The 22,204-nt window shown below is 36.1% G+C and overlaps 1 protein-coding gene across 2 annotated transcripts in view; it reads right to left on the reverse strand.

Moving 5' to 3' along the window:
- Positions 1–21,796, reverse strand: part of NRAP (nebulin related anchoring protein) — a 53,436-nt gene extending 31,640 nt beyond the window's left edge. The window contains exons 1-16 of one of the 2 annotated variants that reach the window (XM_026851660.1): positions 21,725–21,796; positions 21,367–21,461; positions 20,575–20,662; positions 17,444–17,548; positions 16,792–16,896; positions 16,038–16,145; positions 15,093–15,197; positions 14,451–14,558; positions 12,814–12,918; positions 9,976–10,080; positions 7,956–8,072; positions 6,139–6,243; positions 5,200–5,307; positions 4,397–4,501; positions 1,972–2,070; positions 1,364–1,468 (exon numbers count right to left, since the gene is read on the reverse strand). In XM_026851660.1, the coding sequence (XP_026707461.1) occupies positions 1,364–1,468; positions 1,972–2,070; positions 4,397–4,501; positions 5,200–5,307; positions 6,139–6,243; positions 7,956–8,072; positions 9,976–10,080; positions 12,814–12,918; positions 14,451–14,558; positions 15,093–15,197; positions 16,038–16,145; positions 16,792–16,896; positions 17,444–17,548; positions 20,575–20,662; positions 21,367–21,461; positions 21,725–21,796 (1,635 nt within the window). Of the gene's footprint in view, positions 1–1,363; positions 1,469–1,971; positions 2,071–4,396; positions 4,502–5,199; positions 5,308–6,138; positions 6,244–7,955; positions 8,073–9,975; positions 10,081–12,813; positions 12,919–14,348; positions 14,407–14,450; positions 14,559–15,092; positions 15,198–16,037; positions 16,146–16,791; positions 16,897–17,443; positions 17,549–20,574; positions 20,663–21,366; positions 21,462–21,724 lie in introns of those variants that run through there. The other variant, XM_026851661.1, reaches the window with a different exon arrangement.
- Positions 21,797–22,204: the final 408 nt, after the last annotated feature.

A 22,204-nucleotide genomic window follows, 5' to 3' on the forward strand; every position in this document is an offset into this window, starting at 1 on the left:
CCAATAGCTCTCCATTTTAAACAGGCATAGGGGAAGGAACCTTTTTCAGAACTGCCTGTGGTTATGCTTACATGCACAAATAGTGTAGATCAACAGGAGCTAATGTATAGGGCAGAAAAGCTGGTGCTCAGAATCAGACATCACACCACTCATTTCAGAATTTTTCTTTCCACTTCGCCAAACTAGAGCTAGTCCGGTCCCATGCACTGAACACCTGTTTGTAACTGCAGATCTTTATGTGAGCTGCTGCAGAGCATCTTCTTTCCGTTTGGCTGCATTTAAAAGGAATCTAGCTCATGTGCTCTGAGACCACCCCACAATGCGAAGCAAAATTCAGTGAAGCATTGTGAGGTTTGTTTCAAAAGCACACTCATGACCAACACTATATCACACATGTAGATGAAGTGCATGAGAATCACAGGCTTAACTTCTGGAAGCTAACAGAAGTTAAAGTACTAGATGTTTAAGCTCTTTTTCAAGGTTCCACTTGAAATTCTATTAGAACAGGATCAAGTATGCCTTCATGAACTCTATGCATGCACCTAATGAAGTATCCAGGAAGCCCCATTTTCTGGACTTGGCTTTTCATATGGTTACATTTCACTAGTATCTAGCAATAGGCATGCATCTCAACACATTATAGCCACAAAGAGTACTGCTCCACAACACTCCACCAATGCAACTCAAATAAAATGTAGGGAAAGAGACAAGGTGTGAATATGCCAGGAAACACTTGCTGTAACGCCAGCTCTCAATCATGAAAAACTATGAAGCTGGTTCAAAAATAAGTCACACCAGTAATAAGCCTGGGGTTTTTTTCTGGTTTTTCATTTATTTGTCCCATTGAGCTTTCTTCCCTCTAAAACTATCTATAGCAATGGACGCCTGAAAAATACTTTAAAAATTAAATAGAAGTTAAACTTTTCCTGAAAGTGCTTGATTTCACCACCCAGGTCTCTCAGTAAATCACCACACACTGTCACAATTTATGAATGGTGTCAACAGTGGGCTTGATCCAAGTTCGCTGAAGTCACTGTGTGTCTTTCCTTTGACTTCAGCAGGCTTTATTAGAACCGTGCAAATGTTGGTTCTTCATATAAATATCACCTCAGAAGCCATTAATTTTGTGAGCCAAACACTGATTCACTAAACAAATTCAAATCACCTGAGAAGGTCTTGAAAAAAAAAGTCTGGCAGTTCCACTATACTTAAGATCTATTCTGGGTACCATATTTCATGCTGCTTAGTAAAGACCAAAGATAAATGCCCAGTGCTCCCAGAAATAGCATCATCATCATCTTTACATTCATTTCTGTCTATGAACAGCATCATGAATACAGTATTTCCACATCTCTTGGCTTACCTCACTGTATAACTCAGCATTGGCTTTTGCCTTGACTAACTGAGGTACATCCTGAGGTAAAGTGTAATTTGTTTTTGTCTTCTCATACTGGGCTCGATAGTTCACCTGCCATATATTGAAAAAGTCAACAACAAACTCAGTTATTTTAAACTCACTAAAAATATGACCGTTACACGAATTGACTGCTGTTGAATTTCAGGCTACTAGTGACATGTTATAGATACACTCATAGGTATGGCTGACATAAATATGAGGGCAATAAGCCAATTATAACTTTTACCTAGGTACTGGAAGTAGAATAATTATTCTACAAATAGAATAGTTACTGATTATCTATAAGTAGAAAATATATTATTAAAAAACATGCATTAATAAATACACAGAAGACAAATCCCTAACAAAGCACACTAATATGAATCTTAAAAATTGAGAAAAATATTATATCTACATGCTTGCCATATGTTTGGAAGTGATGTCATTCAATTTTTATTCTTGTTTTGGTTGTAAATTTGCTGATGAACTATCAAGAATAAAAACACTTAAGTGCTACAAATAAAATTATGTCATAATTCTAATAAACTATGGTGGCTAAGGATGACAGAACTTACATCACTGATCTGCTGTGCATTTATTTTGGCTTGAGCAATTTGTGGAGTACTGGCAACAGAGCTGTACTTCAGCTTGTCTATGCTTTGCCTGTAGTTTACCTAATTTAAGATAAAAAAACCCACATTAGATAAAGGAAGAAATATTCAGACTGGAAAATGAGATATTGGGTAGACAGTTTTGTTAGCTAATACTCTGTATAAATCATTACTTAAACCATGATAAATTGAGGTAAGGAAAAATGTCAGGGTCTCTTGGATGAGATCTGAGTTAATGCTCTGAAAATTACATAGTCAGATGTCACAGTTTTTATTCCACTTTGAAAACGAACTTCACTTAAAACCCCTCGCCCTCAAAACCACAGATTCTTAAAGACATGCAGTTTCAGCTGGTCCCCTAAAGCATTCCTATAAAATTGACACTCTTAACTATCACTTAGACTATTTTTATCTTTATCAGACTACCTTTATATAAGAACATTGTAACTGCCTGTCCAGTGTAATGCTGTGCAGAGCAAGTGAACTCTCTTACACTTTGCCTTTACTGAGTTTTAATGTAATAATTAATCACAGCATTTTGTATGGCTGAGAGAAGAAAAATATATATTTATGGTACAAAAAAAGTAATTTTAATGTCAGCCATAGATAGGGTTGGAGCCCACTAAATTCCTACCACATTAACATGGTAGCAGCAGTAATAAACCATAAAATAAATGTATTAAATCCCCAAAATGATGCAAGATAAAAAAGTCATAAAGAAGCTTTTCTTCAAACCTGTCACTGCCAAAGGACTCAGTGCTACACTGCAGGACACAATTATTATTCTCGGTAAGCCTTAATTAATATTCACTGCAATTAATCACCACTTTGCAAACATTGTAAATCACATTGCTTAAAACTAGTTTCTTATGAACTCTTTTTTCTAGTAAAGGAGGGTGTATTTCTAGAGACTGTGTTACCAAAACTATTTTAATGCGCACCTTCTTATCTCAGGTATCATCACGTAAACTTGTTCTTTCTGCCATAATGATAAAAAATAGGAAAAAAGGCCTGAATGACCTCACAGGTCCAAAGTGATCAAAGTAAATAAAACAGTTCGTTTGGTTCTTTATAGTGACAGAGAGAATTTTAATTCCACAAAAAAGGATCATTTATTTTTTACTGAAACTGTGTGTTTATTGCTACTTGTGATTGCTCAGTATGCAAGAGAGTTGTATTCTTAAAGAGTTCAAAGCAAGCATGTTGGTTATCAGTGAGCACACAAATCCTGGGACTGTTTCAAACTACCAGATAATGATCATGACTAGTGTAACTGAGCCTCTGTGGCCAATTGATTTATGTCCTCCAAACCCAGATGCTGACTATGAGCCACAGGTAGTGCTGAAATGTTTAGAGTGGGTAGAACTAATTTTGGACATTAATTCATGCTTACTTTGAACTCTTTAAGAATCCAGCTGTCTCATACACTAAGCAACCAAACACTGAACTTTACTTTTTTAATTTTTTTTCAAAGACAAAGTTGAAATTACTGCTGAAGAGGCAATAGTGCATTTTACAGTTGAAGTATATAAAGTAGTTCCTCAAGAACATCAGGGTTCTCAATTCTACTTCTTCATAACACCAGCTTTTTCTTGGAAGAGATATTTAGGCCGAGATAAATCTCATATAATGTTAATGGCCTCTCTAAGGCATCTTGCCCCTGGTTTCTTGCAATTTCAAGGGAAAGACAGGTTATATACATCTTAGGTAGTCAGAAACGCCCTGCAGAGCTGCTGCCCTCTTCCTCTTGATTTTATAAGTAATGCCTGGTGACTGTGTTCCTAAGGCACAGGTTAAGATCCAAATGCTAGATTATATCAGTCAAGCCCTTAACGCTTGTGAGAGGTGAAAGTATGGTATCCTCTACAGTCTGACATCCTCCATTTATCTGTAGAGCACATATAACCACAGCAGTACACAAATTTCTTCACATTGTTTCATCAGTAACAGTCCCAAGCACAGGGCACCTCTCTTGCATGTGACCAGTTAGTTCCCCTTCGGAGAGGAACACCCATCTTCAGGGAATTCACAAAGGATGAGAAGTTTATTTAAGTCTCTCTGTCCTTTCAGTGCTTGATGCTGCTGCTGAAGCTGCCCAGGATGGTGAGACATTTTGCAACACAGACTAGGGATACGACAGAAGTGACTCATTTTGCATCACTGTACAATCTGTGCTGAACTGAAGCCAATGACAGGAGGTAGCAGCACTTTCTATACCTCTAAGCCTTCCTGACCCCCTGCACTCTTTTGCTTTAGCTTTGTTTCACTAGCTGTTTGCTCCCATGATTAAATCATCATTTGACACATGCAATCTTTTACAATCTCTTCTACAGAGAGCTGATGAGCCATGCAAGTCATAGGAAAAAAAAAACAACATAGAATTATTTACATCTTTCAAAGGGACCAACTTCCTTGTTGTCTGATATGAGGGAGTGAGAGTAGCTGGGTAATTGTAGTCAACACCATCATGTTTGTAATCAGATTTATAGGCTATCTGAAACACAGGGAGAACAAAAAAAAATCATTCTTTTTTTTTAGCTGTCATTTATCTGAATAATTATCAGTCAAGAGAAAAGGAGAAACAATAATATTAATATTAAATGCAGGAAACAAAGTAAGTTCAATGTCATGAGTGACAAAGAAAATGAAATTATTTGCATAGTTTAGCCACTAATTGATTCTTTTTCAGCTCCTCAATTAATCCAGTGCCAACAGTGGGAGCATTAACTTAACTTCCACCTACGACACATCTCTTTTATCTTTCTGCTTAGTTCTCAGGCTTCTTACAGATTTGTAAATAATGTACTTGAAGGAATGGTATGTAATGAAATAGCTTCTTGACTAACCCAGTAAATTAAATTGGAATCCAAAAATCTTCATTAAAGACTGTTTTTTCAGCAAAGGTCTGACCCTGGCAGTGGTGGCAAGCAACCTTCAGCATCCTACGGATGTGAAAGAAAACTGAAGGAGCTCAGTATGTTGCCAGATCACTGAATGTGCTTATTTTAACTTCTTCCACACAGTGAGCTATAAACCAGTACAAAAGGTTTTCCAGAATTTCCCCTCTTCTCAACATATCTATCCATCAGAACCCCAGTACAATATGATCTAAAGTTTTCTATCAACTTAATTCTGGAAAATCTTAAAGACAAGAAAGCAACAACCATACAAGTGTGATTAAAAAAGACTTACATTGCTTGCCAAGCTGCCAACTTTCATGGCATGTAGCATTCTCTTGTCCATGCCGATACCTATATAATGACCTTTCATCTGGTTCTGGTATGTTTCTTTGTATTTAAGCTGTGTAAAAAAAGCAAAAACACTCTGAGAAAATACATTTAGCTTTTCTAAGAGTTTCCATATGTTACAGCAATGAGACTAATTATTACAACTGTGGTCTACTAGTGTTGCACTACAGAAACTCATGAGTCCACAACAAGCTTGGTACTTTAGAAAATAAAAACTAAAATCCTCTGTGAGTTTTCTACTTTACAAGACGTCATTTATATATTCTTCAGATCATCTGGATGCCATGTAAAGAAGATACCTCTGCATTATTTGTAGATTAACAAATGAACATGTAAACATCTACCAAAACTGGACTGTTTTGGTGCAGTTTCCACCAAGGTGTAGGGAATTTGACATGATAAATTATCCACTCTACCATCTCATCCGTACAGCAAAAGATTTACTCCTCCAGGATTTCAGAGTATGATAGCAACCAGTATAAAGCAATCATGAGATACAAGCAGTATAATTATTAAAATCAATTGCTTTTGCACAGTAAGCATGTTCTTTTCTTCCTACCTTTCCGGCCAGGAAATGGACATACAATGAAATAAGTAGTAATTATGATAGGTAACAGTAACAACTGACAGCTACTTGTTTAGATTAGTAGTCCATTGTAAGTAATTTCTTTTCCATATATCATAATAGTTATTTTCATAATCCTATATAAAATGACCCCCAGTTATCCATCAGGACAGACTAGGATATGTGCTATACAGACATGGGTTAAAATCAGATACCATCAAATTCCTAGTCCATGCTTATCTGAAACACACACAGATGACTTGTGATTCCAGCAGCTACCGGAGTAAGCAAGTCACACATGAGGTACTGAAAACTTACATCACTGGTGAATTTTGAGATCTTGCTCACATTCTTGAATTGTGGAGTATCACAGTAGTTCATGCTGTAGCCTTTGTTGTTTCCAAGATCCTTCTTATACTCCACCTCATTGACAAAAATGCACAAGGAAAAGATATGGTAAAACCTCAACCTGCCCTGTCAAGTTCCTCCACACACTTTTTATTAGCCAGACCCACTGTTCAGAAATTTTGATACATGCTTTTCATCAGATGTCATATGATGAAAATTAATATAAAAATTATTTTCATATACTCAGTTCTCATTTTATAGGCAAAAGAAATGTAATCAACTTCATTCATTTGGACCCCACCAAAGTGTATGAGACAGTGCCATGAGGAAAACAAGGATCTACAAAGGAATTTTAAGCAGAAAAGGCAATGGGTGTTTTTCCACATGAAGGATTGAACAGGGGAAAGACTACCAGCAGAAGTCTTCAGAGCAAGTTTACATACAGAACTGGTTTCATATTTTCCTTAAGTATCTCTTCTCTGAAGTAGGAATGTTGGAGGTGATATTAGAAGGGATAATAGAAATGGGACTAAATTCAGAAGTGTATAGGTTAATATACGTAGGGAGTAGGCATAACAAATATAGCTAAAAGAGCTCATCACCTGGAAAGGCTAAGAAAAACTATTCAGATGTAGGCTGACCACAGAAAGATGGCAAGATGCCAAAGTAACACAGCCATGAAAAAGACAAAGGCAGGAGCAAGAGGAGACTTTTGAGCAGGCATTAAGAAGTGCATGTGTTATGTACCAGGTTCCAGCAAGACCTCATCAAGAACTTATGTACTCATAATCATTCCTGTTTAAGGAACATGCACTCAGCCTGTAACAGCTTCAGTGAAAGACTGTGAGAGATGAGAAGAATTTGGCTTGCTTAGTCTAGGAAAATAAAGGCAGAGAGAAGAAAATGATATCTGTATGTAAACATCTCAGAAAGGTAATCATGCAGGGAAAAAAACTTCTTAAACTAAAGGGCAATGTTGGCACAAAACACAATAGTAATAAAGTGGACAAGAATAAATGTAGGCTAGAAATGAGAAGAAGATTATATGATAGTGTGCCAAAACAGCAGGAGCCAGCAATCATTGGCCCAGGAGGCCCCTTCCAGTCCTACTTCCAGGGTTTTTTCATTATTGAAGGTTTTATACTTTGACATCTCAAGTGTATAAGTTTTTAAACTGCCATGGGGAAGCTCTAGAAACTCACATTTATTAATAGCTTTATAGCTGATATGACACTATAAATAAATTAATAATTCAGAATCTACTGAGAATTCCCTAGCAATCTTCGCTTGCCAAGCAGAAGAAGAATGCATTATCAGTAACTTAGTTTTTCACATGATGGAAGAAAACAGAAACCTGCATTAACACAATGGTACAAATTTTTACTCTGTTGGTATTATTTTTTAATTGTCAGTAGAACCTTCTTTGAAACACTCTAATGTACACACACAAGTCATCTTAAAGTATTTATGATTATAACTTCACAGCACATTCAGAAACACAATTGGGTTTTTTAGGTTTCTATTCTTCATGTGGCCAGAATGAGAATTGCTCTTCCAAGGTTAATTTCCCATACTTTCACACAGATCATTGGAAGTACCAAGTAATAGCACCTGAAGAACGGTTCTTGCACCTTTCACTCCAGTTACTGTGCTATACACAGATCATTTTTGTTACATATGGGGCAACAAGAACAACAGCTGTTTATATTTGTAGTCCTTACCCATCAGAGACAAATGTTCGTATGAGCTGCTCTCAAACTTGTTAACAGATCGATTGAAGCCCTTACCTCACTGACAAGCTTGTTAACACTTTGGGCTTGTTTGAGGACTAAGTTGTCTTCAGCCGTTAGGGAGTGAAAGTGAGCTGCACCTTTCATCTTGGAAAGATCTTTCTTGTATTTTATCTGAAAAGAAGTAGGGAAAATTATAAAACAAATGTCTACAATTTTCACCATTTCTATTTAGACTGGCTTCATGACTCAGGATAAGATTTTTCCTATTCTTGCTTTGCTAAGCAGATAAATTTTGCTAAGTTGAAACACTGCAAATTGTTACTTCCTGAAATAAACCACATGTAAAATCAGAGCCCTAACAACCCCTGTCAAGTCACTTCACTGGATAGCACTTTTTAAAATCCATTTTTTACATAGATTGAAGAGCACTGGTTGTTTACATAGCTTGAAGAGATAACTAGCAGGTGCTTGGCTAGTGACCCGTTGGAGCCTGTGTGCTCTTCTATTACTGAAGTTAATTCTCAGTACTTTAATTTTAGACTTCTAGTCGGGGAATTACAGATAGTCATCAAGTGCTCTGTGAAGTTTTCCTTTTGTAGAAACCAGCTTTTAAAAAAAAGCTGTATCTTTTTGCACTTACAGTGTTTTTAACGGAATTATATTTCTCTACGAAATCAAGATTGAAATAAAAGATCAGTTAATTTAATTTAAACATCAGGTTATTGACTTAAATTGAGCTTGGATGGGTGAAGACAGATAATATGAATATTGGCTTTTTGTCAACCTTTATCCAGCAAAACCCCTTTTGGGAATATATTTCAATATTTCTTGCATACAAGGAGATGCTTATGTTCTTCATCTTATAATACTGCTTCAAAACTCAGATTCATAATGTAAGAAATAACAAATTACTTTAAACATACTGAACTGCAAAGTGTTTGTGCTTTTTATTTTCCAAGTCTGCACTCAGTGTCTCAGGCTTTAAACATATGAATCAGCTTGAGCAACACCCTAGTGTGCAAATGTTACTGCCATGAACCAATCTGTTTCCATGATCTAGGTCTTACAGATTAATAAGGAAACTACCAATCATTAGAATTTTGCAAACCTGTGAGACTGATGTCTTCATCTGGAAAGGTTAAATATTTCATGTTTAAACAGGGCATCAGTGAGTTTGTCATCAGAATAGGGACTGGACACAGAAGGTTTCAGGTTTTTTATATTCTCTCAGTCATAAACTCAGGTAACAGAATACGACTGATCCTTTCACTCTAATTTACTGCAAGTGTCTAGTCCAGGCTAGTACAAGCTGAAAGATTCAACAGTCTGTTAGCTCCCCAGAAAACAGACTGAGCCCAACAGCTCAGATTGCCCCATGGGGGACAGGTGTCCACACTACAAAGGTTGTCACTTGCAGGAACCCTTCACAGCAGCCACAGGGTAGTGACCTACAGACTGACCCATTTTTTGTCACTACTAGAAACAGTCTCCTCAGATAGGACTAAGGCCTCTTTAATCAATGGGCCACATGCAAGAATCACACATCACCAGCTCTTTTGCCGATTCTTTAGCTTAGCACCCAAAACTAAAAATCCTGAGCCTAGAAATAAACTCAACCTCGTGAAGTGACAGTGTCATACTCCATAGTTCCTTTTGCTCCATATGACTTGCTTTGTGCTAGAGGCATGATACATCAAAATATCAAAACTAGTTCAGCTCATTCATCCTCTATTTATTCACTACTGGGAATACCACTGTAGTCCACAGGATGATTAAGGCAGTTGAAGGTTTCATTAATAATACAGGTGCAGATTTGCCAGGAGGGTTAACCTAACAGTAGGGATCCCCATTAGTTGCTACATCCACCTCCTCCCTCATGCAAGTTGGAGCTGTGTCCCCTTCTATTAATGGATATTATTAATCCCCTGAGCCATCCAGTTCCCAGCAATGCAGTGAAATGTCATTGTTGTTTACTTCTCAAGTGGAATTTTAGCATTCTCCTCCCAGGCACAGCTCTGACAAACTGCTGGTTTTAATTGTTTATGAATTGTATTGATTCAGGTTTCATACTTACATCACTTGCCAATTCATTTGCTTTCTTGGCATTTTGATAAGCTGGAGTGATCATAGCAGGAAAGCTTCCTTTCCCTCTACGTTCTTCATACTCATCCATATAATCCTGAAGAAAATTCAGTGTTTACTCATCATACATCAGCAGGTGGGGCCATGGGTGATTTCACAAAGCCCCATATTCCTTGTTAGTAGGAAAGTTTATAGGTTTTTGGGTTTGGGGTTTTTTTAATGAAAAAGGAATAAAATGACCAACTGTAAGAATAAAATCACCCATTAAATTAAATGTGCCTATAAAATTACTTGTGTTTCATTGCAAGAGAAATTCAGGTAGCAATTAGCTGTGGTCAAGATAGGATTCAATTATACAATGATATACATCCTTCTAATCTCAGCTCAGTTCTTACAGAGATGATATCTGCTAGCCCCTCTCTTTGTCAATATATGTTTCCCTGGAAAACTATAAAAATATCTAATGGTTTGAGCAGCCAGGAGATTTGCTTAAACTTTCCAAGGGGTCAGCCGTCCTCTATGATGTGACAGAAGTCTCTTGATCTCTCCATAGCCATTTCTCACATCATAACTGCCCCAAAATAATATTTCTCTAGTGAAGTGATATATTTTGAAGGTATATTAATTTATTAATAAAGCAGATATATAGATATATTAAAGTGGTAAATTCCTTAGGGAACAAATCACAAGATTCCATTTGCTTGATTTAAAAAAAAATTGTTGCAGAATTAATACTCTTATATCTATCTATAGATAAATTAATGTGTAAATGTTTGACAATTTGAAAAGCCTTTTGAGAAAATACTGACACTTTCTTAAAATGTTATTACACAATGACCATCCCAAAGCTTTCTATGGCAAGATCTGGGAGGATACGATAAGTATACAAACAAGTAAGATGCAGTGTAATGTGTCTTCTCCATAATATTTTCTAAATCCTTTCTAGTAAAGAGCCAGTTTAAGTGAAAAAATAATGTGTGGCATGTCCAGAATGTCATGGAGAGCACAGATAGATAGGACTATAAATATTTGTGGTATCTCTTTTGTGTCTTCTCAATGCAAAACAATCCCTTGTCAGTCATTTTGTGCACCATCAATGTCAACATGATGCTATAGGTTATATCATTCATGTCATAAGTTTGTGAACAATATCATGTAATCAGTTATTTAATCTAAATTATTCTATAAACAGGCACAGAAAATAAAAAATATCCCTGACTAATCAGCTGACTTTTTAAAATGCCACTCATAAGTATGAATTCTTCAGATAAACTTGTCATTTTCTTTTTCTTCTTTCTCAAATACATTTTAACATAATTTTTAATATTGCTTATATTGCAGAACAGTATTTTCAGAGTTCCAGATAATTAATTTTAGCCACTTCTAAGATTCTTAAGCATGAAAAAAACAGGTGTTCAGCACACAGGAATTTTACAGTAAGATTCCTTAAATTGTTTCAATTTTTATATATATATATATATATATATATATATATATGTATGATGTACCCTCATGATCTTGACAGTTAGAAATCTAATCTCTTTACCCGTGTTAAGTCATGCTTCACTCAGAAAGATCCATTAATTTCAGTGGCTCTATTTCATTTGAATAAAAATATCAGAATCCAATCTATGAAGATTAAAACTCAAATTAAATTTGAAGTCTATGACTGAAGTTTCAAAGATACTTTCAAAGAAAAGAAAATTTAAATTAATTCTAAATTATCTAAAGCATTCCAATGCTTGAAAATGCAATTAGCACTTTTTCAAATTAATTTTATTTGTTTATTCTTACTAAAACTTGTAGTAGTTCAAAAGACAGAAATTAATTGAAGGCTTCAATGCTACACTTTCTAAACTCATATTCTTCAAGAATGGTTTGCTTTCCACACATTACAAGATGTGGGTTTGGACAGAAGTGATGTAAAACTTCCAAATGTCTTATGACAATGTATTCCCTGTTTCTTAATTTCTCCAAAGTATATGGGTCTCATGAGGAGCTAGGATGAAAAACCAAAGACTAATCATACAGTTTTGTTTATACAAAACCACTATTCAATTCCTTTCAAATTCCCTTTAGCTGTATTCAGTTCTATTTAGCTGTACTATTTCCCTAACTTAACTGGAATAGAACTTTGGATGCATTTTGGGAGACAACAAAAATAATTGTATTCCCTTAAAAATTAAATAAAAGTAAAAGGAAAGCAAAGACTGAAACAGAACTAAAACCTATTTGGTTCCACAAATGCAGAACTACAACTTCTCAAGCTCACTATACCACTCTTGTAGAAGAGCTGAAATCTAAGAGATTGTGTATGATCTTCAGTGCCATTTGCACATATTTAGAGATGTAAAGCTTCTAAGATTCCCCAAAATACTGGCAGAGAAAAGATGCTTAATATTGACTAATTTTCTACCATTCCACAGCCCTTTCACTTTCTCTCCTAACTGAATTTACATTTTCTTTCTCATGGAATGGGAAGGTTTCCACAAGTAAACACATTTCAGTGTGATATGTAACGACACCCCAATAGAAATGTATAGTGCATGCCTGTACACAGATAAAATTTGCCAAGGTAAGTCTCACCTTTCAGAATGATCATGCAGTGACAGTGCATGCACCTTGTAGTCACATCTCGTAAGTTCCAAGGTCAAATATATTACACAATCAGAGCACGGTGCTATTGCACACCATCTTTTCCTTTGAGACCCTGCTTTCCCAGACAGGAAAGCAGAGTGAAAATATGCCTCATTGCAGCTTTCTAAAGTCTTAAGCAATCAGCCACAGTAATGATCCACATCAGCATGGTTATCTCTCAAATGTTGCATACCTGGACATACTGATCTACATTTTCTCTTGCAAAAGTAACATCTGTTCCAGCTGTATAGCTGGCTTTTCCCTTCATCTCATTTTCATATCTTTGATGATATTTTACCTAACAGAAAAAAGTAAAAGAATCATTCAGATTAATGTAGTCTGGTATATAGTTGTTGCATAATAAATAATAATCAATGACATGCACATGTTGACAATAAAGGATTGTCAGAATTCCTGTTGCCACCAATCTACAGAAGTCAAATATACCACTTGAAGATATAAAACCAAAAATAGTGGTGTACTTTTAAATAATGCACTAGGAACATGGGACTTGCCATTTCAACTCAGACCATTGGGTTCAGTGTGTTCAGCACCACCTGCTTGTCAGTGGCTGATCCCTGATGTTCCAGCAGGTTAAAAAACCAGAACTGATTGTAACGTAAATTCATGGTTACCACAGCGCACTTCTTTTACAACAGGGTCATCTGAACACTATTAATAAATGGGCTTGTTTATGAAAGATGCTGATCTACCCAATGATCAAGGGAATTTTAGGCAATCAACCTTCAAGTTTAGACCCAGATTTACACTACCTTTGCTGAAGTCAAAATAATGCCTGTAACCTGATGCTGCCCTTTAATCACATGTGTGTTTGCTGACACAAATAAAAGGTTTTCCACAGATCAAAGGCAAACAAAACCATTTAAATGTTTTTGAGGCAGTTGCTTTTGCTTTCAGAATTACAGATCTCTTCTTATTTTCATCAATGACTCTTAATAATGTTTTAAATTCACTTCCATTGAGTTAGTACAATATGTTATTTGCAACAAAAAGATCTTTCTTTTCAGTATCCAATGACAAAACACAATTAACTGTACATTTTGAAGTAATACTGATGTCCTTTTACAATGTTTTTTACAGAATAGAGGGGTGTTTTAGTTTTGTTATGTTTAGAGAAAAAGAAAGCCAACATCAGTACACCAAGGAGTTTAAAAAGAGCCCACAACAGTAAGGAGAGAAAAATGAGTGGAATACAAAGCTACATTTTATAAATCCACACCTATGTTAAATGTATGCATGTGTTTGTGTGTGTGTGTATACTTTATGTATATAATTGCTATCCAAGAAGCTAGTTTCTTGCATTCATAAAGGCCTCATCCTGCAACAGCACAAAAGAAGGAATAGGAGAATGAACTGTAAGGATCCCCTTACAGCATGGGAAGTCATGGCAAAGCAGATCTCTGCAAACACAGCCCTCCCCTGATACAAGGTCACCCAGAAATACTGTGGCTGTATAAATTAGAGCCACACTTCAGCCCCTCTAACACATACCAAGTTGGACAGAATGAAATCAAAGACCTCCATCTGACTCTATTGTCTCCCTTCTCGGTTGTATGCAACAGGAGGCTGGGTAAATTTTTCCCACAAAAATCCAGAGTTGATTCAGAAATAAAATGCCTAATTTTATCTTTGTGCATAAAACTCAACTTTGTCCCTGCAAAAAACAATCACTTGAAAATCTGCATATGAAGTGCACTGCTAGCATACCTCTACAATGCTCATGGAATATCTGCCAGTAACCATTTTAATCCAAAAACTGTGTGACAACTTACTTTCTTTCCAAAAAGAAACTTTGCTTTGGACACTTACATCACTAGCTAATTCATTAGCTCTCTTGGCTATTTCATAAGCTGGAGTGATCATAGCAGGAAAGCTGCCTTTCCCTTTCCGTTCTTCAAAGTCTTCTGTGTATTTCAACTGTAAAAATCCAAGACAGTTCAGGACCAATTAGATCAAATATATCTTGATTGCATGCGTAATCAGTTCTTAAAGTTGCAAAGTCAGGCATTCAATGATTGTCATCTCCCAAAAGGAAGATGAACCATGAAGTCCAAATCTTTACAATGTAGTCTTTAACTACATGATCACATATCTTCTGAGGACCTCTGTGTCTCATTCAAGGTATAGGATGGATCACAGTTATTTAAAGAAAATGCTGAAGTTGTCTGCAAGATGCCTGCTCTATTTACATTAGATTTTACTTTACGTGGCACCTAGTTGCTGGGTATAGAACAGACTAGTTCTCTGCCTTCAGTTCTGACAGCCAGATAGTCTCTAAAATGGCCTAGAACTGAATATGGTCTTTACAACTGGAAGTATTAAATACTTAATGGTAAAATGAGTCTGCCTTTAAAACATTAATTTTTTAACTTTTCTTTATGTTCATATTCTTAAGTGATTTATAAATTTTCTAAGAGCCACTTGCAGGTCAACCTATTTCATTTCACGTACATCACTTGAAAGCTGCCCTCCAACCTTTGCATGAATTATATCTGGAGTGTCTACAACAGAGGTGAACTTCGAAATTCTCTCTTCATGTCCCCGCTTATATTCTACCTGAGAGAGAAAACATATAAAATACATATTACAAACAATAAACAGCAAATATGCATTTCGTATCAGAAGGCTTTAAGAGACAATGAGCAACAGAAATCATGATGTTCCCCCATTGTGAAGTAAAGCTATCAGTATATTTAAGGCACAATTCACAAAGTGAATGTCAGAAGGAAACAGAAATGGACCCAGATAATCAAATTCTCATATGATACTAGATTTATGTGAGCCATACTTTTGATTAAAATATCATGAGAATAGTCATTAATGGCCCAGCTAAGATTATACTACAATATCAATTCAGGCAGTTTGCAGAAAACAGTGAAATATTTTTAAATTATTTCTACAAGATTTATTTTTACTTGATCTTTTTCAGTTGAATTTTTATTTTTATAAATAAGCAATTTTCTGTGCATATCTTTAAAGTAGCTTTTACATTAATTAAATTCAATATTACAGGTATTAAACATCAAATAATAAAGAAAGCAAAAAATGTCAGATGTAAATAAATAGAATAATAAAGCCATAAAGTGAAAATAAAGGTAATAAATTAAATAAACATCTTAGAGTGATTCATAGTCTTTTTCAGGTTGTGATAAATTACAGCAAATGTTGCTACATCTAGCAGGAAATATCTATATTGCCATTTATCCTATATGATTGTCTCTCAAGCCAAGTGGTTTGTTAACCCTGTTTCTGCATCATGTTAAAGTTTTCTCACTTTGTAGAATTAACAATACAACAAATATTCCTCATAGAACCTACTGTCTAAAGTGACTGGCCTAAACCCAGGATTCTCCAAATTCAGAAGTCTAACATACAATTAAAAAAACAGTGACTTACATTGCTGCTTAGTTGTGTGGCTCTCTTAGCAACCTGATAACCTGGAGTGATCATAGCAGGAAAGCTGCCTTTGCCTCTCCGTGGCTCATATTCTTCTGTATATTGAAACTAGAAAATTAATATTTTATTGTTTGTTAAAACAGAAGAACCCACTATAGTTTAATGCTATTCCTCTTTTAATGCTTGCTTCATAAAGGTATGTATCACTTTATTTAAAAGTAAACTAAATAACTTATACCTTATAAATTTGTTAGGTAGAAATATTTCCTACAAACAACAGAAAACATTCCCCATTCATATCAATTATCCACTGTTAATTGGCTATGTTGACTGAGTCACTAACCCATTGTATGGGCATAGACAATCAGTCATAATTCAAAAGTGATTTTCATCAGGCATGGAAATATAGTCCATGAAATGTCGACTCTATAGAAATTGACATGTTTTCCATCATGAGTTCTGCTCTACTGACGGAAATAGTATTGCCTGATAGATCATGTCACCTCAGATATCATTGGTCAGTAGTTCAAGTGCTTCTCAATTACATAAATATACAAATGTATGATTTCCAGGATGGGCAATAGCACTGTTATGTGACTCTAATCACTTGGTTAAATATTGTTATTGACAGAAGTAAACATGTCAGTCTCTGCTTTTGTAACATCTTACCAAAGGTTGGCTTTTACACACAGTTAAGTCTTCAGAATGTGATGAACCATGAAAATAAAGCTATTCAAAACATCAGCCCACTTACATCATTAAGAGTCTTCTGTGCCTGGGTTATCTTGACCATCTCAGGATCTGGGATGGTTCCTGAGTACCACGATTTTCCTTCCTCATAGGCAGCATAGTAAGCATTCTACAAAACAAAAATAAAATAACTACCAATCTTCACCCTTGTTTTAATACACAAATAGCTGATCTGACAGGGGAAAAAAAAAAGAAGCACACACAATGCTGTGGAAGTGAAATTTACCCTCCGCAGATGTTCAGCACAAGGCCTACATTCCACATACCTTCAGAATGCCAGGGCAGAACTTGTATAACAAGAACTGACATCAAAATGTCAGGATCTAGGATCCTGGAGTGAGATTGAAATAACTCTCCCTGGGAATCAGATCACTTGTGAACATTCAGTGCCAGCAGAAAGCAGACACATTGAGTATAGCTGTACATGCAACAGTCCTAACAGCTAAGTGTATAGATACACCCTTCCTCATCTTCTGATTCTTACACCCTAAGCTATAAATTGAGCTATGCTGCCTTGCAAAGTTTAGCCAAATGAGAAGCAATGGTTTTTTTAGCACTGAAATGCTGTGAGTAAAACCCTAGTGATCAGGACAGCCAAGGCACATCCTTGGTATCCTGCAGGCTAGTGGCTTGGTGACTTGAGGGACATTTCTTACCTGGGTGGCCAGTTGTTGGGCTTTATAGGCAGCTTCAATTTCTCTGGATCTTACATCCCATTGAAAGACTGATTTGAATTGTTCACCCTCTTCTCGATATTTTATCTAAAAAAAAAAAAGACTTGCTATTAGTAGTTTGCTAGTACAGGCTAACACATCCCCCTCTTAGGATAAGAACAAGAAGGGAGACAAACAAGGTGAACAGTCTCTTAGTCCATAGTGATATGGAGTCTGCAGGAGCTGCAGCAACAAAAGGAGAACAACAAAAGCAGTGCAATTCCCCCTATAACAAACCCACTTCAGTGCCTGCTAGTTTGGGCTCCACCTTAAACCAGTCTAAAGGAGGGCTACTTCCAAAAACACCTCTGGCCCTACTAGGCAACCCTTCTTCTTGTCTGTCACACACTGACACCATCAGACAGGCTGCTATGGGGCAAATTAGATCAGGGAATTAGTAAGGAGGCTTTTGCTGTGTTAGCTTTGCCTCACTGCAAAAATCACCAATACAAGAGAAGCAGAGGAACAATGTGACTGCACACAGAACAAAGTAGCTGAACAGAACTAATTTTCTGGATGGCAGCATCAACACAACTCAGTTTAAGATGATTTATTCTACTCATAATGTTTACCTGTGTCTGTGTATTAGATCTCCAACTACTATAGATCAGCCTAGTTTTCAGTGCCAACTAATAATTTCACCCTGAAGACACATTCATATATGATATGAATGCAGAAACCAAGGGACTATGACAAGCACACCTGATCCACCAAATCTCCACAGCCAACAAGAAAATACCAACCACCTTTTGAGAGCTTGCAAAACTCTCCAGCTTTTCTTCCTTCTCCCTCTTTAGATCACCATTTACACCCTGTTTATGTACATAAAGGCCACACAGCCTGTAGCTCTATGCCATGCAAAGACTACATAAGTACTTCCTCCATGCCACCCATTCTTGGTAAAGGAGTTTTCATGGAATAGAAGATTGCATTTCACCCTCAAGTCAAAACTCTGCTCTCTAATCCACACGCAGCTTCTACCTAAAATTTCTGCTACTATTGGAGCTGCACATTTGTATAAGAAGCAGCATATTACACCTGAAATCTGCCACAAAAATCTGAAAGAATAATTTGGTCCTTAGATAACACTTTGGGGGAAAACAATCTATGAGCATTGAATTCCCTAAGAAATTTTAAACAAAACATATCAATGCAGCATTAGATGAAAGAACTATTACCTGGTGGGCAATATTCTACTCTCCTATTTCCCTTTATAGTGTCCATGACATATCATGACTGTGTCCTGGGTCATTATTCTCCTACTGTTAATTTTACCATGATAGCACGGAGAAATCCAATTGAAATCACCGCTCTGTTACACATCTCACTCTACAAATGCAAAAAATAACAGTCCCTGTCCTGAAGAGTGAAAAATCTAAATGGACGGAACAAAAACATCACGGAGCATGTGTACCATTATTCCCATTTTAGAAATTAAATTCAGAGGTACAGAGATATGAATGATTTGTCTGCTCACACAGAAATTCTGTGCAGAGGGAGTGAGCTAAATTTTCATCTCTGCATTCAAGTTGGTGTCAGCATAAGACTTATGTGAGAACATCAGGTTAGGACTGAAGAAATATGTTATATTTTCTGCATAAGAAATAATCTTACCTAAAAAAACCCCAACAACCTACAGTAGCAAATGAACCCTTTTCCCAAGTTAGCATTATTTTATACATTTAGCAATAAAAAACTTTTCCTTCACTCAAAATTTCCACAGAAATACTCCCTTTAAGTAAGTACTGCAGAATCAGCTTCTTTACTACCCTTAGCAATTTTCTCTCTGGAGCAGAACCTCATTATGTGATTGAAAAGGACAGAAGGTGCTTTAGGTGTAAAAAACAAGGGAAAGTGATCTTTGAGCTATAATTTGTCTGGTGTGTATATTCACATGCACTGGAAGTATCAGAGTCTCATATAGCTGCCTAAAACCAGAAATAGAACGTGCAGTAATCCCAAACTCATTCCTGACCAGGTCTGTCACACACAGTTTAAAGTAAGTGTGATAATCACTGCTGAAATAGTTACTGCCCATGATATTGCAAAAGCTGATGTATAAGAATACTGTACAAGAATGATATAGGATACAATGTCTGATAAAGGCTATTAATGTACATCAACTTTGTACAGCTAATACAAAACATCAGAATGAATTTAGCATGCTATAGACTAAGAAATACAACTTCTTTTATTTTAATGATGGCCAATCACATCAAAACACATTAGTTTGCCTGATAAATATATTCATGCAATGAACAGTATAAAAAGACACGACATTCAAGAAAATACTATTACACGTAGAAGTGAAATAGCTATCAATTATTGGTTGTTTCTGTATTTCTCATTTCATTAAATTCTCAGAAATGCAAGTTTGAAACAAATGTATCTGGGAGGAAAACAATGCAAGACAGAAAAGAATGTCATTTGAAAAGAAAGAAGACTTTGAGCACCCCTAGAGGTTTGCCGGGGCACAGCAGCCTTTTAGAGGATAGATCCGGCGAAAAGGGCACGGAAAGCCAGTCCGTTCTGAACGCCTTAGCGAAACATTTTCAGTAAAACCACACAAAACCCCCTGGACTTCGTGTTTTCTCACCTCAGGTTTGCCAGAAATATTTGACAAAGTATTTATGAGAACCTTTGCCTACATTCCACTGAGACAGAATTTATTTGTTTCGTGCCCTTTAGAATCAGTTTCAGAAGAGATCATAAAGCAAGCAGGTCATTCTTGTTTCCAATGGCTGTGTAAACCCCCCTGACTTAGTTACTAAATTTACATAGCTCTGGGCAGTTTATGTGAACAATGCTTCCATGTAGATTATCAAATATGGCAGGTGAGAAACTGCTATCCATTTTTCTTTCTGAAAGTAGAAGCAAATTCAGATCTAACCTTTCTTTCTCATGAGTGAAAGCATTTTAAAAATTATGATTCAAACCCAGGCTGAGATCTTACTGTTCTAATAGAACACAGGAGGGTAAGTAAAGAATACATATTTGTATTTCTAAGACAAGACACAAATATGATCTCAAAACGTAAAACAAAGCTAAATACCTTTGGCCCTCAAGCTTCTTACCTCGCTTACCACTTCCGAGAGCTTTTTTGCGTTCATATTTATTGGTGTCTCAAATACACTTGTGAACGCATTGTTTTTTGGATTATGCCTAAAAAAGTAAAATGTAAAAGGATATTAGGAATGTTCCAGACAGCCCACAAGAAAGGGTCTCTTTGAGCACTCAAAAACACAATACCAGCCTCCACCCCTCTATACATAACTTTTCCACCCCTCAGACAGAGATCTCGGATTACATTCAAGTTATTATTGTATGGAGTAGGTGCCTAGAGCAAAATTAATTTTAATGATCATCATATCAATGCTGTGTTTCTAATAACAAAAGAGAATAATAGAATAAAAAACAACTGTCATCTCTCCTTTTTCTGCTGACAAATTTGACAGGAATTGATCATTATAAAATAAAAACTTCCTAGAACAAACCAACTCCAAAATCTGCATTTTACACATTTTCCTGATGATTAGCTCAACCTTGTTAACTCTTAACCACTGATTTGGAAAGCACTGAATTTTACGGTTGTGTCTATTTTCTTCCCACAATACTGAAATGGAACTTAATTTGTTATCTTTTAACACACTGGACAAATGAGGAATCTTTATATACAGTAACAAGTTTCTCATCATTTGTGATGCATGTAAATCCAAAGATATGCATGAAGGCACTAACAATGCATAATTTCACATCACACATGGGACCAGGCTGAGTCCAAATGGTGCCTCTATTACATTAAAATGACTTGGCATTTCAAATCTTTGTGTTTAAAAAAAAAAAATAAGAAAAGGAAACACACTTACGCTTGACAGTAAGGCTTTTTCTCATGACTAACAAAGTTGTTTACTGTTAACATCATCTTGCATACTTCACAGTGAAAACAGGCTTTATGCCATGTCTGGAAATACCACAAAACAGAAACCAAACAGACATTTGTATTTCATTATTATACTGTTGAGTTTTAAATCTCAGTATTGATCCTTAACATTCATTTCATGAATTTCAAGAATTCTTCTTCAAATATATGCCTTTTATTAACTCATTTCAGTTCTGAATCCAGTTATGAGTAAAGAATTTTTGGAACGGAGAGATTTGCACTGTGTTAAAAGTGCCAATCTGTACATTTATTATAGTCCAAAATAATAAAGAAAGAGAACTGACCTGATCTATACAGTTAATCTTCTCAGCAGGGTAAACCCCATAGCCACATCTAGCACACGGCTGCACATTCATCTTGAAATCCACCGAGTGAAAAATATATAAGTTTATACAAAAGGTTCAAAGACTATGAAAGTGACTTTTGGCCTGTGCAAAGCACACTCTAGACACTCCAGTCAGGGCCTTTTGCTGTGGTCAATGGCTCCCATTAAAGCTCTGAATTGAAGTCTGTTGCTCCCTTTGCTGACCTTCTGTTTCAAAGTCAGCTGCAGGCTGGCTTTTAAAGCTGCCAGTTAGTAAGAGCGGTTATTTTGGCAACTGTGTCAGTGCGTAAGGGAGGGTAGCAATATCTTTCTCTAAATAGAAGAATGAACTCACAGAAACGAATCATGTCCATGTGAACGCTAGAGTCTGATCATTTAGTATTTCGGTTTTGCTGTAAAGCCAGTTGTCATAAGCCCAGGATGAACAGAAAAGTAAATA

Source organism: Athene cunicularia (genome assembly GCF_003259725.1).
Source record: "Athene cunicularia isolate RWA chromosome 6 unlocalized genomic scaffold, athCun1 chr6_part1, whole genome shotgun sequence".
In the NCBI taxonomy this organism is placed as follows: Eukaryota; Metazoa; Chordata; class Aves; order Strigiformes; family Strigidae; genus Athene; species Athene cunicularia.